General features: G+C 44.9%; 1 protein-coding gene across 1 annotated transcript in view; it reads left to right on the forward strand.

Moving 5' to 3' along the window:
- LHPP (phospholysine phosphohistidine inorganic pyrophosphate phosphatase) overlaps positions 1–18,345 on the forward strand; it is a 72,894-nt gene that overhangs the window by 14,350 nt on the left and 40,199 nt on the right. Inside the window, exons 4-6 of the mRNA XM_021526364.1 lie at positions 1,648–1,711; positions 2,587–2,679; positions 7,973–8,064. Of these exons, the coding sequence (XP_021382039.1) occupies positions 1,648–1,711; positions 2,587–2,679; positions 7,973–8,064 (249 nt within the window). The remainder of the gene's footprint in view (positions 1–1,647; positions 1,712–2,586; positions 2,680–7,972; positions 8,065–18,345) is intronic.

Here is an 18,345-nt window from a genome sequence, read left to right on the forward strand (position 1 = left end):
CAGGAATATCAGGAGTTATTCTTATCTGTTGTGTGATGCATGGGTTTAAAAGAGACTATGCATGTTTATCTTGGGGAAAGTGCAGTGACAACTTTGCTCAGTGGTTCAATAGACTGTAATGGGCATGAAACCCTTCTTAGTTTGTGGGTTATTGATCCAGCTGGGCAGAACTTATCAGTGAGAAGGAGCAGTTAAATTCATTGTGCTGCCTTACCTGACACTCTAATCCTCCAACAGGGGTGAAAAATCCTTACTGTTTCTCAGAAGGATAAGAAGAAAATGTTGAGCCAACAGGAGAATGGCTAATGCATAGAAAATAATCAAATTTTGTGTTATGTAATACCATATTTCAAAATTAAGTATAGAATCAACCTTTGCTTAGGATCTGTATTGTCATCAATGCAAAAATGCTTTGTACCCTGTACATGTAAAAGTATTTATTTGGTCATTCAGTGATAGAAACAGCTCTTTTTATTACTTCTTTGAAATATTGCTTTTTTGTTAAAAAATAAAGATTTTGGGATATTCAGAGCTCAGTTTTCAACAAGAGCATATTGTTTTTTAATGGCTGATCATTGAGGTAATGGGAATACAAGTGCTGAGTTCTCTGACTCAGAGAAGGAAGATTTTAAATTATAAGAACTGCTCTCCTGACTGGAGCAGCCTCATGGATGCAAAGGGCCATCTACAAAACCCAGCTTCATTTTCAACCTGCAGAACCAGCACAGCTGGGTGGACCTGAGCAAGGTGCCTTGGTCCAGCACCTTGGTTTTGGTAGAAGTTTTAGTTCATTCCATGGAAAACAAAAGTGTCAGAGTCACTGAAGCAGAATGCCCTGCTCCTGGAAATGGAGTGATTTACATTTAGCATCTGTTTTGGGCTGAGAGTGGGAATTGGCTTTGTAATTTCTTCTGTCATGCCACTGTCAGAAAATTAAGCTGTTTACGCCAGACTATAGAAGGTTAATGGCTGTTCTAGCAAAGGTCAAGTGGTCATTTTAAAGGAAGGCTATGCTGAATAATCGAAAATGGCAGAAGGATAAGGCATAAAATCTTAGCTGACTGCCCATCCTACCCTTTTTCCTGTCATATAGAAACCTGATTTTGCTCTGCCTGGAGCTTGGAAGACCTGCATGAATGTGAATTACTGTTCCAGAAAAATTCTCTAAAGAAACCTTCTAATTCCATGAGCTTCCTGGCAGTGGGAGCATTTTTAGAAAGAACAACACTCAGCTTGGAGGGTTTTTAGCCCTGATAAATAGGGTTTGGGAGGCTGAGGCAGCAGTGATGTCTGGGGTGTCCTTGCAGACACACTGAGGAGGGTTCCAGCTGCTGGGCCAGGGCTCTGTGTCACTGCAGTAATGCACAGCCCAGTCCATCCTGCTCTGAGCACACTGAAATCCCTTTGAACCACTGAAGCTGTTCCCAGATGGGCATCTGGGATCCTTTCCCCCTGCATTGCACAGTCCTGAGCCTGTCCTTTCCTTAACTCCTGCTGTTAAACCAAGACCTGGCATTTTCTGATTACTTGACTTTTTATGCAGCCATATGGACACCTATAAATGCCCAGAAATAATAAAATGTAGTTTCTTTGTCTTTAACTGCCAACGTTTTCATTTCATGGGAACTTTATCACTTTCATTTCCAGACGCTACTATAAAGAAACTGATGGTCTGAAACTTGATGTTGGAGCATATATGAAGGCATTAGAGGTATTTTATAGATGGAATTATGCTTACTCACCCTGTGCACCTTGTTACAAGAGTAACTGGCATAAATATGGGTCATCTTCTGCAATTACTCACCTTGATGGAGGGACTTTCCACACATTGAAACTCATTTGCTGCATTCTAAAGATGGGTGGATTAATTTCTTTTCTGCCTTTGTTCTTTTTTTTTAATTTGTTTTATTTAAACGGTGAGCTTTTCCCATTTTGATGCCTTTATTGCAAATGAGGCCCTTGAAAGGAGGAGTCAGACAAGAAAAAAGTGGAACACTGTGTGCAAGATGCTCAGGAAAACATGAAGGTCCATGTTACCTGTTAGGCTTTTGTCTAGGAACAAGCAAGAAACAATTTATTTCAGCATAGCACTGATATTTAGTTGCAGGAAAATGTAACTTGTAAACTCTGCTTTTTCAAATGCAACTTTTCAAAACCCAAATTTGAAATTGGATTTTTCACTTCAATCATTTAAATCATGCCTGGTGGTTGAAGAAATCCTCTATAGCTTTTAAAGGTTCTCCAGTACTTTTGATAGTTTTATATAAAGGATATTTGTTACATCTCTAAGAGAGATGACCCTAACAAAATGAGCAGTACTGGAACAGAGTTTGAAGTTTACTCAGTAATAGAGAATGTGAAAGATTTGTACCTTGAGGTGTTTCAAGAGCATTTCCTGTCCTGCCAGAAAACTTTAAACACTACTATTATCCAAATTCTCTGATATTCACCTTCACCTGCTAATCCATTGTGTTATTTAAGGGCAAAAATCAATAATCACAAAGGTTTTACAACTGGAGTTACGGAATTGAACAAATCCTTTTCCAGTCACCATTTTTTGTGTTTCTGTCTCTTTTTTTTCCCCAGTATGCTTGTGATGTGCAGGCTGAGGTGGTGGGGAAACCAGCAAAAAGTTTTTTTGAGTCAGCCCTGGCAGAACTGGGAGTTCCACCAGAGCAGGTAAGGTTGAGGTGCTGTGCCCACGGGCTGTGCCACATATTTGTGCCCACTGGTGCTTTTTTCCTGCTTTGCTGTAGTTTTGGAAAGTTTGTGACTTCTCTCAAAGGAGAATATGACCAGACTCAAAGCCTGGCAGAGGCAGAAAAGGTGCCCTAATGCCTGGTAGTCTGCTTGGAGACTGGTGGCTGCAGGGTGATGGAATTGATCCCAAAATGTCATTTATTTCCTGTGCTGCCACACTGACTACCTGTTTTTGGTTTTTTTTTTAGTAAAAGGGAAAGTCAGATGTAAAATATTTTATCATTTTGGTGAATAGGAAGCACTGACTGACCCCAAAACCCCCTCCTGTATTTCTGGCTTTCCAGAAACATGCTGAATGTGTGGTGCTTCCTCAGTACAGCCAATTTTCCCCCTCTCTGTAGTTGTTCCCAGCTCCTCTTTATTAATTTGTTGTTCTGTCACACAGGACATAGGGATGAGTATGAGAAGCCTCACAAACAGCAATGAATTACAGCACAATAATTCCATCAGGGGAGTTTGGGTGACATTATAAACAACAGGAGTGAAGTTTGGGGTGGCTTGTAGGTCCCTGGAGCCTGGAGATTAAATTATGGCCCTGTAATTCAGCATGTGCTTGGGTTTTCCTTTATTATAGAGTGGGGAGATGGAAAAGACCTAGTGGTCCATCTAATCCATCTCCTTCCCCATGCAGGAATGTTCCCTGCTCCACAGTTATTAATGTTTTGTCCACAGTAGTTTTCAGAGAGCCAAACAACTGTCAGTGCCCTGGGGATGGTGTTCAGCACAGTGGGTCTGGTGGGAAGGCAGCTCTTCCTGAGATTTATCAGGATATTTCCCTTTTAAACGGCATCTCCTTATTTCTAGTTTTAGTCTAGTTAACTACCAAAATAACTGCTTGGACATTTTCTCCATCCAGTTATCTCTAGATTTGCTATCCTTGCAGGAGTTTTTTTTTTTTTACTAAAGTTGTGTTTTAGTGCTGCTGCTTTTTTTCTGTGCTCCCTTCAGTCTGTCCATATCTCCCCAGGAATAAGACAGCCCAGTCTGGACTATCCCTGGGACATGTCAGGTGCAGAGCTGCTGTCTCTAAATCCTTGCCCCAGGAAACAAATCTGATGTAAAGCATCACCAGGCTGGCAAAAATGGGGTGAGCCTAGGGAGTGGTTCCCACCAGCTTCAGGAATATTTGTTTTGGGTATAGAAGAGCAGGAATAGTTCCCAGAAAAGATTATTTACTCATTCTCTGTTGTTTGCCATGTCTGTTACTCATGCCTCACTTTATATTTTGTCAGAGTTTTGGCTTTTTATCCATATTATTTCTTATGTTAAATGCCATCAATGTGTTGCAGCGATATGTCTAGTTTGTAGGTATAATATTTTATATTTGGAGAGTTTGGAAGTGAGGGGAGTGTGTTCTTAACCAAGGAGGAGTGCAGCAGACACCAGTGGATAATGGCACCAGTCACTCCATGCTTTCCACCATGGAAACCATAATCCACACTGCTGGAGTTAAAGCCTGGATTATAATTCACACATGTGTAGGAAGAACAAATTCCAAACAAGCAAACTGCTCTAATTCTGACATCTTTTCTTAACTTTTGAGTGCTTAACCTTGTGACTTTAATGTATTTTTGGAGAAGGCTTTGCAGGTTGGTTTAGTTCATGGTACACAGTAATAAAACCTCATTATTTTCAGTTTAAAACCTCAGTATAGTCACTTCAGTAAGTTCCTGTAAAGCACTGCTTTGTCTGTCTCCTGGATGAATTCTGCATTTGTAGAGACATGATAGGGGCTGGTTTTACTTTCCTTTGCTTTTACAAAATGTTTATTCCAATAATTTATTCCAACTGTGGAATGCATTTAATCCACACCATCATTAAACCATTTTAGATGAGCTGTGCTTTTGAAAACATACTACAATTTTCCTTCACTTGGCTTTTAATGAAAAATACCTTTTTAATAAAGCTGTCTCACCACAGTAATTCGAGACAGTGGCAATTCTGAAATTCCTCAAGCTGCTTTAATCAATAAAGTTATCACCAGTCATTTCCCTTGATAACTGCTTCTTACTGAGACCCTGACTTTGCCTTCTGCTGCTGAGATGTTTTCAGCCTGCACTTAGAATAAGAGGAACTCCCTAAAGTCCAATTTTCATTTTAACCTTTCCTCAATGGCCTAGAAATAACAGATTGCCAGTATTACTTTAATAGATTGGAAATTTAAACCTCTTAGATGTAACCAGAGCTATCTTACAATTCAGTGCTATGACAAAGAATAACACATCTTAAAGGTTACTGAAATGTCTAATTCACGTGTTTTAAGGCAGCTGTTAACAGTGGATGATTTTTACAGCTTTACAATAAAACCTAAATAATGTTAAGGTTCTGGTAGTTTTATATAATCATAAAAAGTTCTCTCTGTAGCAAATTATCCTTCTTTAATGGGAGTTATGGCAGGTCATACTGGAGTCCATAAACCACTGGTAGTTAAACAATTCCCTTTCCTGCCACCTGCAAGCCTCAGGTGGGAGTTAGTGGTGCATGAGAGCAGAGAGAGGTCACCCAGGGGTGGCACAGGGGACCTGCTCCTGGGCCAGTGTCCCCTCCTTGCCCACCAGCTACAACAGATCTTCCATCCCAAAATAAAACTTTCTGGCCCTGCACATTTGGAGTTCCTAAGGTAGAAACAAAATTAACAGTGATGTGGTATCCTGGGGCCTGGGATATTATTCCTTGGGTGAGGGAGGACAGGGAGAAAAGTAAACGTGTTGTGTTTCTTGTGTAAAGTGATTTAATAAGTCGAGGTTTGGTGTATAAGCTTTACTTCCTTATGGTCCTGCCACATTTAACTTGATGAAGGTTATTAAATCTATAGCAAGAAATTTGTTCAGGCATGAGTATGTCTGATTCTAGAAGTATTCTCTATGCTAAATATTCTAGTGGGGTTAGCACACTTTTTAGTTAATTTGTAGCCAATCTAAAAAAAAAAAGTAACTTTTGCAGAAGGATTGAACAGATTAGTGGTGTGATCCCTGTGTAAAATGTGACCAGGAATGGAGATCTTTTAATTCCTGCTTTCAGTGGCTATGTGACCTTTCAGTTTTATATCTTTCTCTCTCTTCTTACCATATTGCAGTCAGAGAGGAAGTTAAACCCAGGTTTGACAGGTAGAGTTTTTTTTATTTCCCTTGACAGCGCACCTTTTGACCTCTATCTTCTTGCCAATGATTTTTTTTAAATCCTAAATGATTTTGGAATAATTGCTCCTCCTTTAGTGATTATTGCCCTTCACTGATAGTAAATCTGTGAAATCCCTGGGGCCTGGAGCACATTTTTGTATGCGTGTGCCACAAGCTGGCCTGGACAGGCATCGCTGCTCAGCTGCAGCTGCACTTCCAGAGCTGCCAGAGTCTTGCAGGAAAACTTCCCTGGATGAGGTAAAATTCAGCCCTGGCAAGCAGCAGAGTGCTTGGTTGGAGAGGCTGCCCTGCTCTGCCCTTTTCCTTTGTCAGAGGAAATTCTTTTTAGGGTTATTAGGACACAGGACTGAAATTGTCTTTACATCCCGAATGTTGGGATTTGGGCTGAGCAAGGGCATGCAGGTGGTGCAGGTCTGTTCCCTCTCATCCTCAGGGAGGTGTTGGAAGGACTTTTGTAAGAAAAAAAATATAATTTCTTAAAGCCAATGGTTGAGAGTGATTAAATATCCTGCAGCAGCTTGGGGGGAATTGGTAATGGTGCTTGACTGGGGACGGTTTTGCCAGGTTCTTGCAGCTCTCCATGCAACAGTGGGGTTATTCTCTTTTCCTTATCCACATTTACATGCTTCATTTCCTAATTACTTAAATCTAACCCATCATTTTCTCCCCATTTCATGCTGAGTTGCTGGTTTGGAAGAGCACTAAGGAAAGGTGAACTATCTACAGGAGAAGCTGTCCCAGATTTACATGTTTGTAGCTCACTTTGGTTTACGAAACCTCTCAGAAAATTTAGGTTTATCCTGAGATTTCTTTTACATGCAATATAGTATGTGGGAGAAGATCCTGTTGCAATTAGATAATTCATAAAAATAGCTCTGGAGGTTTAGTATTTTTATTCTTTCTCAAGCAAAACAGAGCTGGGGAAGGGATGAAAATTCAGGCAGGAATGTCTAGAGCTGGGAAGTACCATGGTTGTGAAAGCCAGGCAGTTAAATTTATGAAGTTGATTTAAAAGATGAAAATAAAATAGTTAAAGATGCAGCTAATGCTGTATTAGACAAAAATTCAACTTTAATACAAAAGGTAAAAAAAATCTGATTGATAAACCACATTAGACTTTCAAACCTGAGCTCCCCCAGTTTTAGGTGCTGCCTCTGTTCTCTGCAGAATAATCCAGAGCACCTTTGGGAGGTGTAAAGCTGATTTTTTGGATCATTAATGGAAAACTGCTGTTTTGTGTATATAATGGGTTTTGTTGAAACTATAAAATGCCGTTCCCCCAATAATTTTAAATTTGAAGAATAGCATAAATACAGTAATTTTTAACACAGGATGATAAGCACTTGAAATTTTGGTGATGTGATTGTCAACAGAAAGGATCCCTTGGCTGATGCACTCTGATCTAATAAATATCTTTAACAGAGGCAGAAAGGTGTTCTGTGCACTCTTTTTATCAAGCACCAGACAAATCTTAGCACAACCAGTTACTTTTTTGCTAATCTACTCACTTTTGTTTATTAATATTGGCATATGCTTAAACTGATGGTAAGACAAACAGTGCTAGGCCTGTACACATTGTGTCATACTGTGCAAAAATTAATAAATTCCATTTTACAGTGACTTCCTAAATTTCTGTATCAACCTGGGAACACGTTGGGGATCAAGCTCTCAGTGATTACAGGCTTAAGCTTTTGACCAGCCTGTAGAACACCAGATTTAAGAAGTTAAGCTTAATTTAAGCTGCTTGGAGCGTAGCAGGAATGGATTGTTAGGAAAAGAAGAGGCCTAACTTCATAAAACTCACCATTTTCTTTCAGCTGTGCCCCAAATCCCTTTGATTTCTGTGATTGATTACAAATTGTACAGGTGTGTGCTGTGCCAGTGCACTGCTGGAGGAGCTCTGGCATGAATTACCCTCAGCGCAGGATGACTTTTAATCAATACCATGACAATATTCTCGTGTTTAATTTGTCCAGTGGCAGCATTAGACCTCAAATCAAGCTGTTTGTTATGTCAGGGGAGGGTGACAAATGGCAGAAATGAACTTTGGCTGTATTTCACTGCCCTGACAGGCCATCATGATCGGGGATGACATCGTGAATGATGTCGGGGGAGCGCAGCAGTGCGGGATGAGAGCGCTGCAGGTGCGGACGGGCAAGTACAGGTCAGTGCTCCCCCTGCACATCCAGGTCACAGCCACCAGGCCAGGCTTTTCCATGCCTTTTCCCCACCCTTTCCCCTTGCTGTCAATGTAGGTTTGCATTTGTTGTCCACCCAAGCACTTCCTTGTGCAGCACAGACTCGGGTGGATGGTGATATTTTCTTTTAGGAAAACACTGTGTGAAAATAGCAGGAAGGAGAGGACAGAGTATCTTTGATCCTTGAAGAAATACTTTCTGCTAAATTCCTGCTCTATTTTTTTTCATCACACCACATAGAACTGGTGTATTTCCTGGGGTTTGCTTATTTTTTTCCTGCTTCTGCATGAAAGTGTTGTACACTTGATACAAGACGTGTCTGAAACCTTTGGCAGGGTTGAGATTATAAAATTAGATTGTTGACTCAGCCATCCCTGTGGGTCATCTCTCACAACTTTAGGAAGGTCACCATATGTCTGCCCTTCCATCCAGACATATATTCAGCCCTGAGGTGTCTGAAACACAAGAGCTGCTTCCCCAGCTCTCACCTTCCCAGAGTGCAGGGTCCTGTAGGGTCACTCATGGCTCCAAATGCAAACCCTTCTTTGTGCAGCTGTCCCCAGGACCCTGTGCTCTCACTGAGCTGTCACAGGGCCAGCTGCTGAGGGGGACACAGAGTGCACCTCTAAACAGGACATGACCCAGTGCTCAGCAGGTTGGGTTTGAGGTCAGCTCAAGGTGACTTCAAATGCAGTGCAGAGATCTGTCCCTCCATTTGACATTCTGATCCCAACATCCAAAATCTCATTTTAACCCTCTCCCCTTACCCAGAACCATGCCACCTTGTAGTATGGTTCAGCCACACCCTTTGTCATCTGATGTCATTTGTATTGTCACAGTTTTTCTTCACTTTCAAATCCTGAGACTCTAAAAGAAAGATGCCCCTTTGGGGAGCGAATGCAGCACATGAAAATTATGCTTGCCATAAACTATCTGAAAAGTTATTTTGCTTGTTTTCAAGTCAATCTGTTCCTAAATTTTCCTTTCTAGTTTGTGTGAGGTGATAAAATAATACCCTGTGCCTTAATTCTAATGGACCAGTAGGTGATGGTTTCTGAGGAAAAAAAAGATACTGTGTTTTCTATAACTTTAAGATAGTACATCTAAAAATTAAATATGCATCTGATTAAAGCTTGGGAAATCCCAAAGATTAAAAAAGAAATTATATAGTCTGTGCTTTTAGGATTATTTGTCTGTAATCCCAGGAGCTGGACTTGATGATCCATGCAGATCCCTTCCAATTCAGGACTTTTGTGACTCTAATCCCATTAGGTTCCTAATGGAGAAAATAGGGATTCAGTGGTTGATTTTATTCTCGTATTAATGGGATCACTTTGCAAATCCACATTTTGTTGCTACAGAGATACAGGTGGCAGTGAAGAATGTGTCTTTGCACACAGAGGTGAATTAGGTTTTTGTTGCTGCTGACCAGAACTCTCCTGTCCCATGCTTTACCCATCATAAAATGCGCCCCAGGTGATGTTGCATCCACACTGCTCAAACAGCTGGCACAAATTCCATGTACACAAACACACATAAATATGTATAATCACATGCTAGAAAGGCATTTTCTTGTGTCAAGTTTGAGTCATGAATTCACAGCTGAAAGGGAGTAGCCAGCTGTCCTAGATGGGGAACAAAGATTGTGTTTCCCGTTTCAGTGTGTGGCTGGTGCTTTCTCAACTCAGGCACTATTGCAGAGCAGTGAAACAGAGATGAGTGTCTCTCTCAATTCCCCATCTGTCAGCAGCTGGGAGTAAAATGAAGTAACTCCTCTTTGCCAGGAGAGGTCAGAGGTGTATCTGTATTTTAAAGAATGACTTCTTTAGTATACTCAGAAAATCAAGGCCCATGGTAAGGAGAGACAGAAAATAAACAAGCAATGGGCAGGATAAGTTGAAAATAAACAAAATTCAATTATTTGGTGGTGAGGTTAGTTTAAAATCTGATAGATAAGATACACAAAGGTGCTGTTTTTGCCTTTAGCCTTTGATGACACAGAGTTCTGTGCTGCACCCGAGAACCTGTGGATGGCATCATTGGCTCGTGTGTCACTGTCAGCCACAGCCTGGGGCTTCCCCAGCATCCTGGGCTGTTTGTCCAAGAGTCTTGCAAAGCACAAAGCTCTCAGGGTTTTACTGCAGATGTGGGGGGATTACCCCAGGTTTCAATAACAGCACCACTGAATGGTTTGGGTTGGGGTTGTCCCCCTCCTTCCTCACCAGAGGATGTCCCCAGCTGGCATTGTCACCTCCAGTGCACAAAGGTGCTGGGGCAGCTTGCAGCTCTCCTGCTTTCAGGGCTCAATGCAGTTTACACAAACATTTTAGGGAAAGGTTCTTCCCCCAGAGGGTGCTGGGCACTGCCCAGGCCCCTCAGGGAATGGGCACAGCCCTGAGGCTGCCAGAGCTCCAGGAGGGTTTGGACAGTGCTTTCAGGGACAAGGTGGGATTGTTGGGGTGTCTGTGCAGAGCCAGGAGCTGGGCTGATGATCCCTGTGGGACCTTCCAGCTCAGGATACTCTGATTCTACAGTTCTGTGGTTTTTAAGGTCTGCTGCCCACCCAGTGCCCCCCCAGGTTATGCAGGGATGTGCCCTGGGGCTGCCACTTTCCCAGGCTCTCACCCTCCTGCAAAGTCTCTCCACTGTTGCCTGCTCCCAGCATGAGGTTCAAAATATGGATTAAACTTTCAGTTTTGCACCACCTTGCATGGAGTCCTGCAAGTTGGCTCCTTTGTCTTGCTTCTTTTGGATCTTTAAAATCAATTAAAATCTGTGCAGCCTGTTTCCTTCAGTATGACACACTTTGCCTCTTCCCCCTCCATCTCAAGTGTTGAACTCTTCCCCAGTAGCCAAAGCAGGCATGGCATAGATCAGTCCAAGAAAAGCCATAAATCCTCTTTGCAGCATGGGCTAAAACTTCTGCTGGCACAGATCAGGGCCAAAGTTGGGAAGGTGAGGGGATAAGTTTGGTGTCTTGGGGTGACCTGACACAGGGTGAAGAGCTTTGGCCAAGTCTAGCCTTGCCTAGGTGCAAATTCCAGATGCAAAGGGTCAGTCTGGGCTGCAGGTTTCTCCTCTCTGTTTGTCCCATGTCCAGGACAGATCAGGCCATTGCTGCAGGCTCCTGAGGGCTGGGAGATTTATCAGCATTGGAAAATGTGATGCCAGTTCCAGAATTTCTGTGCACACCTGGCCAACATCTTTCCCATCTAGGGAAGAATGTGTTCTTGTCTTCCAGCTCAGGGTATGTGCTAATTCCACTTCCAGCTAATTGGCCTTGACATCAAACCAATGATTCCCACAATAACTATTGATTCTGCAATGCTGTGTAATATCCTCATTCCTTTTTGTAGCCTGCAAGTTAGAGCAGGGAAAAATGACTTTGAGGCTTTTCCAAGTGTCTCCCTGTACCTCTGGAAACAGCTTCCAGGTGCATCAGATTGCAGCTGGATCTTGGCAGGGGGCAAGAATTGCTTCCCCTTTTCTCCTTGTTGTTATTTACAGGTCTTGATTTGTAAATAATGAACTTTCCATTGCTGGTGTGTGGCAGCAGCCAGGAATATTTATGGCAGTGCTGCCCACTGCCCCTGCTCACCTGTGAGCTCCGGGCTGGCTTTGGAATGTGGCAGTGTGGATTCATCCCCTCTCAGTGCCCACCTGGGGTTTCCTTGCTTTGATTTGGGATTTATCTGATGGCCATGGCTGATACTGACAGCAGAGTCAACATCCCTGAGCTGCCTCATTACAGACATCAAGGATTCCCCAGGGATGGAGGCCCTGAGAGCTGCCAGCTCCGCCACTCTTCTCCAGAACTGGGTCAAGTTACTTCATGTGTCCCTACTTTTTAATTATCCTCTGAGAATAATTACCCTGACTTCCTTAATAAAGTGGCTTGTGATCTGTTCCTCTTGCCTGATTAAAGAAAAACACACAGAATTTGTAGTAAATTGGCTTTCCAGGAGAGAAATCAAAACGTGACTATTACAAAAGTTGGGACAGAGAAGTCTTTTAGGCTGGCTAAGGATTGGGAAAAACAGATTGTGTCATTAAATGAAGTTGTGAAAGTATTCTTAAAAAGCATTCCACACGTGGATAAATTCACTGCTGTCACTGTGTAATTCAGTGAAACTCATGACAACTTCTGTGAAGGAATAGTCACCTCTTGCTGCTCTGCAGGGAAGGAGCATCCCTCCACCCTCCCTTTCTTGCTCCCTGTGTTACCATCCCTGCCAAGATGAACAATTTTATGAGTTTTTTCCCATCTCCTGGGTACCAGCAGTGTGAAAATGAGAACAAGCAGGCAGAGGCACTCCCTTTGTGCAGAAACACAACCAGAGGCATTCTGAGGGCCTCACATCCTGATAATGAAGCCTGTTTCAAGTATTAAGTGGAAAGAGTTCCAACCCATATTTGCACTGGGCAAAGTTGTATTATAATTCATGTTGGTTAATGTCTTAAGCAATGTTTATTGAAGCTGGTGTCAGTGAGTTGGTTGTGATAGCTGATAGCAGGCAGGCCCAAGGCATAGCCTCATCACCCTTTATTGCACATTCAAATTATGGTTTGCTCTGTCCATGAGAGGATATTCACATGTTTTTATCAATTTCTGGACCACAATTTGGTTGCCATAATATTTGAATCAGCTTTGTAGAGGAAGCTCAGAGTAAATCCTGCAGTGCCTTAGCTTGCACATCTGATCACAGCCTTCCACCTTCCCAGTACATTCCAGTGTCCAGACACAGAAATTACTAACTCATGCATGAATTTAATTATCTTCAGTCTAAAAGAGAAGTGTGAGTTTGAGGGGGGTTTATTAGCAAGTTATTTATTTATTGGTAGCATAATAAACCTTGAGGGAGCAGTGTGTGCTCAGGACACAGCCATGCTGTGTGCTCATGTGCTGCTCTGAAAAAAATTAGCCTGAATATCAGAAAAGAGATCAATCTGCAATGAGAGTAGGCTAAATAAAGGTGAGTGAGGAAAAGCAGTATTACTCAGGAGCCTGACAGTTCTGCTCTCTGCCTGTCCCATGACTGGCTTTTCCTCAGCAGCCCCACTGCAATCAGCTCTCTCATCTGCAGCCCTTGGGAGGGGAGGCAACGTGCACTCTGCAGAGCAGGCTGGCAGTGACCACATCAGCTGCAATTTTGCTTCCCCTCTTGCCTCACCTCCTCCCAGCTCATGCAGCAGCAGAGACAGCTCAGGTTTCTATTTCTCCTCTTCTGAAGCTGATAAAGGGCTGGAAGAGGAGGAGCTGGTGCCAGTTTCTGCTACCTGAAGTCAGAGGCAGAAGGACCTGGGGGGACACGTGGCTCAGCTGGTCTTGATGTATGGGATTAAAGCACTTCCAGGCCCTCTCTGACAGCATCCAAAGCTAATGGCCTTTCTTCTTTCATTCCCTTTTGCTCTGGTGCCTGAATGTCTTGGCAGGACGTGTTCTTCCAGCCTGGGCTGGCAGCCACCCTCCCTCCACAGCTCCTGCCCTGCCTGAGCTACACCAGAGCCCTTGGCAGCTGCTTGTCCAAAGTGTTTTCCTTTCCCTCCTCCCTGCAGATGCACAGTTCCTGAGCTGAGCTGCTGCTGGTGGCAGTTCAGGGCTTTTGCAGGCCTTCCACAGGCTGTGTCCATCTGCACAGCACCAGCACCTCTGACCCAAGCAGCACAGCCCAGGGTATGGTCCTCACTTCTTTTTATCCCACTTTTTATCCCTTTTCTCAGCACCTGCACAAGGCTGCAGTGAAACATTCCCCAGTGAAGGAGCCTTTCTCAACACTTGTCCCTTGCAGGACACTGAGCTCTGTTGGCTTGTCCAGCCTTTGACAGCATGGATGAATTCCATACCAATGGAAAACCACTTTATTTCTGTGAAAGTGCAGATGAGAAATGTGCTGTAGAAAGGGCACAGCTGGGACAGCTGCACAATTTGGGTTTCACTGGAGATTTCCTTTTTTTTAAAGCACAGGTTCCTCCTCTCTGCTTGTCTTTTCCTCCAGGCTCTTTGGTGCTGTGTGGAGTCCTCTCAGACTGCTCTGACAAAACCAAAGCAGAGAGAAGCAAATAAGAGAGAGACAGGCCAAGTCAGCTGCTGATGTAACTCCCTTGAAGCAAAGGGTTCAATATCTGAAATTTAATCTGGCTTGGGCCCTTGCTCATGCTGTAAACATGCTCAGGAGCAGAAGTGCCAGGACAGTGCCTTGTGCTGGCACCCTGCAAGCACAGAACACCTGAGCATTCCTGTTCTAATGCTGTTCTGTGTGCCCATGGATGGTCCCTGCAGGCTTAGCCACTGACATTTATTTTCTTTTCCTCTAGGGCTTGGTTCAGCCACCAAAGCCAGAGTTGGCTGCCTTCCACCCCTGGAAGTGTCCAGGGCCAGGTTAGACAGGGCTTGGAACAACCTGGGATAGTGGAAGGTGTCCCAGAAGGTGGAACTGGATGGGCTTTAAGGTCCCTTCCAACCCAAACCATTCTGTGATTCCAGCAGCTGCAGAGGGGCTGCAGATAGGTTTGGTTGGGGTGCAGGGGACAGGGGACAGGGGCTTCCAGGCTGCTCAGGACAAGGGAGCAGCAGACACAGGACCTGCTGCCCTCCAGCCTCTGCTGGGCTGCCTTCCACCCCCTTTGGGAGGCATGGTGGGACTCACAGAGTTAAAAACAAAGCACCCAGCAGTGCCAGCTCTAGGTCTGGGATGTGTGTGTGTGTGTGTGTGTGAGTGCTCTGTGCTGCAGCAGGGGTGTGAGAGGAGGGCTTGGGGTGCAGGGCAGCTCCCCGGGCTGCCAGCACTGCTCCTGCCTGAGTGCAGACAGTGACTCACATTCACACTTTGCCCCCAAACCATCCCAATTCTCACTTGTCTGTGGTTTTCTGTGGCTGTCAGCAGCGGGTTCCACCTGACCCTGCTGAGATGAGCTCAGGGGCTGGTGCTCTTGCTTGGGGTCTGCATCCTGTTGGGCCTCTGAATGCCACCCAAAAGCCTCCCTACAAAGCAGGGGTGAGTGTCTGTGAGGAGCAGAGAAGAGCCTGGCTGCTCTCTGTGTGGATCTGCTCATCTCAAAAGCTTTTCCTTACTCCACTGCTTTGTGTGCACAGAAACACATCACTTGCTTAAGTGGCCAAAGCACAGCACAGGCACTGGCTGATCAGGTGTGCAATTAGGGAAATTAGTGCAGTGACTCTGATGAGGAGCAGATGGGGGGCTCATCCTGGAGAAAAGGAAACTCAGGGGGGCCCTTCTTGCTCTGGAACTGCTTGGAAGGAGGGTGCAGCCAGGTGAGTGTCAGTCTCTTCTCTCAGGTGACAAGAGGAAATGACCTCAAGCTGTGCCATGAGGGGTTTAGATTGGATATTTGGGAAAATTTTTTCACAGAAAGGTTTGTCCAGTCGTGGCACAGCTGCCTAGGGCAGTGGTGGAGTCCTGACCCTGGAGGGATTTAAAAGCCATGTGGATGTGGCCCTTGGAGACATGGGTCAGTGGCACTAACAAGAATTTGGGGAGGCAGGGTGGGGTGATGGAGCTGTCAGGGCCAGGAGGGTTGGTGTGAGCTCACAGGCTGCAGCCACAGGGCCCTTCTCCATCCCCATTCCCAGTGCAGAATGGGGGGGAACATTTCTCACTGGGAATTTCCAGAGGGCAGGACACAGCCAGCAGACTTGTGGAATAACAAGAACTGTCCAGCTCAGCTGTTGGCTGCACAACAGAGTCCAGGGCTAAAAATAGGAGGATGTCTGACCCCAAAGTGAAGGATTTTCACTTGAAACCCAGCCTGGCACCCGCCCAGGGTGACATCATCCAGAGGGGAAGTTGGAATAGCTTCCAAACTTGTTGCTTTCCATAGAGAAGTGCTAAATGCATGTGTCAGCAGATAATCAAGCAGCACATTTGCTGTGGCCATGAATCGGGAGAGAGGGAAGGGGGAAGGAAGGACCTGAAGGATTGGAGCTGCACATTGGAAAGGAGTTTTGGGAGTTGTCTGTGTATAACTCAAGGATAGAGGATAAAGTCCCATTCAGGCTGAGTCTGTCCTGTGAAGATGACATTTTTCTTTCCTTTGAAGTGTGCTAAAAGTTACTGTACTGCTCTCAAGGTTCTGGCTGTGAAACCACCCAGTAGTATCTGGTGATATTGGCCACAACTGTGCACGATTTGGATTTGCAAGTGCTTGGATAGTGCTAGAGGTGGCCATGGAAGCATCTGAGATGGCCAGGTACTGGCTGACTCCCTTGGTTTCTGCTCTCTGATATTTGAAGCAGCTTTTCCCCAGGCTAACCTTCAGGGATTTGATCCAAATCTTTGCACACATGGCGTGGATGACCTTGCTGGTGTTGTTCTGTGCTTGAACACAGTTCCTCATGCTTCTGTGCTAAGTTGCCTTTACTTCTTTAGAAGTGACAGTGTGTATAAAATGTGGTGGCAGCTTTCCTCTGAAACTTGACGTCTTTTCCCTCTGGATGCTGCCAGGCAGCTCCTGTGCTCACCCTCTAACAAGGACACCTTTCCCTCGGTGCTGATGAGCACAAGCTGAAATTTGTAGCTCTTTTCAGATGATGAAAGCTGAGTGTGATAAGGGGAGTCTCCTCTGTCTTCCTTCTGCCTTTTAAATTCTCATTATGTATTTATAATGCTGTTACAGCAAGGATGCCTGGAGCACAACCATGGGCACTGTTTGGTCTCTGGGTCCCCAGTGAAGCTAAAAAAGCTGCTGTTGTTGTGTAAACACTGTGTCAAGAGCTGATTTCATGTGTGCTGCTGGGCATTTTCACCCAACTCTGATAATGAAAAGAGGAAAGGAGTTTTACCGTGTCAGTGTAGACATCTGAGAGGAAACCAATTTATTGTTTAGATACTGAGAATAGGGTTCAGCACACCAGCCCTTCCTTCTTGGGGTTTTGGCACGTTTAGATCATCACAGCAGTGAAACTGGCTGTCTGCTGGGAGATGACGTGGCTGTGGTTGCAGAGGTGCTTCCTTGGCTGAGCCCAGGCAGGGTCAGGACTTTACTTCCATGCCAGCATCAAATACATAGCCCAGACAGGAGCTTGACCAGTTTTTCCTCAATTTGCCCTTTTTCTGCATGAAAGCCTGAAGCCTGCCTGACCCAGGGATGAACCTCTGCTTGCAGCCAGACTGTGAAAGCTCTTAGCTTTTGATCTCTGGCACTCTTTATAAGGTACAGCCTAACTGGAGCAGCTGGGTGAGTGGCAGGGGCCTAAACCTGAGCAGCTGGGATAAATCTGGCACTCCAGGAGTGAATGGCAGCTCCAGCACAGACCCTTCATTCCACTGAGCATTAGTGGAGCTGACAGACGTGAGAGTGAGCACACACTGGACGAGCCAGCTCTCGTTCTTGCAGACGGAGCACTTTTATTTTTCCTTGCTGCTTGAGATGTTCTAGCAAACAGTCGACTTCCTTGTCATCCTTAAACTATGTGGAGAGGTGGGGAGTTGCCTTTTACCCAAGCAAATGGACTTCTGCTTTGAAAAGTCCCTTCCTGCAGTTTTTGGCATGACTGATCACTCTGCTCTCAACAGCCCCTGAGCTTTGTGATACAGTGGTTTTGTACAAAGCTGTATTTTCACGTGCCTAAGCTTTTAGAGTTCTTTGAAAACACATCCCTAGATGTCTTTCCTGTGGTTTTAAGGGAGAGTTGGAGATGGGCCTTGCCTGGGAGGAGGGAGTGGGCTCTGGGATTGTGAGACAGTGGCCAGAGGTGCTGGCAGATGCACAGCACTGGCCAGCACTGCTGCACATAGCACAAGTTGTCAAATCACATTCAGATAAAAATACTGCATATTCAAAGACCATTACAGCATGAATTGAACCATATTGTGCATTTACTCTGAGGAGCAGTGCTTGATGAAACCCATCCCCTTCCCTGTGCTGAATCCTTATTTCCCCATTGCACACTTGTGGGGGGACTCACAGAGCAACACCTTCCCCTCTGCAGTCGTCTCTGTTTTTCTGCCATGCCTTTCTGGTTGTTAAATACAAGCATTAATGCATTTATTCCTGGAGCAGAGCTTTGCAATCCTTCCCTGTGCACCCAGGGCTGAGAGGCACAGCTTAAAGCTGGCACTGGCCGCAGGGCTGGGTGCTCACGTGCTGGGTTTGAAAGGACTCGAGCATTTTGTGCAAACATATGTTGGAAATGCCACTCGTGACCGCCTCAGGGGCTCGGCCCTGCTGCAGATGGACTCCCAGCTGGCCCTGGGCAGGCACTCAGAAAATCCCAGTGCCCTGAGGAA

This window comes from Lonchura striata, chromosome 7 (genome assembly GCF_046129695.1).
Source record: "Lonchura striata isolate bLonStr1 chromosome 7, bLonStr1.mat, whole genome shotgun sequence".
NCBI classification, from domain to species: domain Eukaryota; kingdom Metazoa; phylum Chordata; class Aves; order Passeriformes; family Estrildidae; genus Lonchura; species Lonchura striata.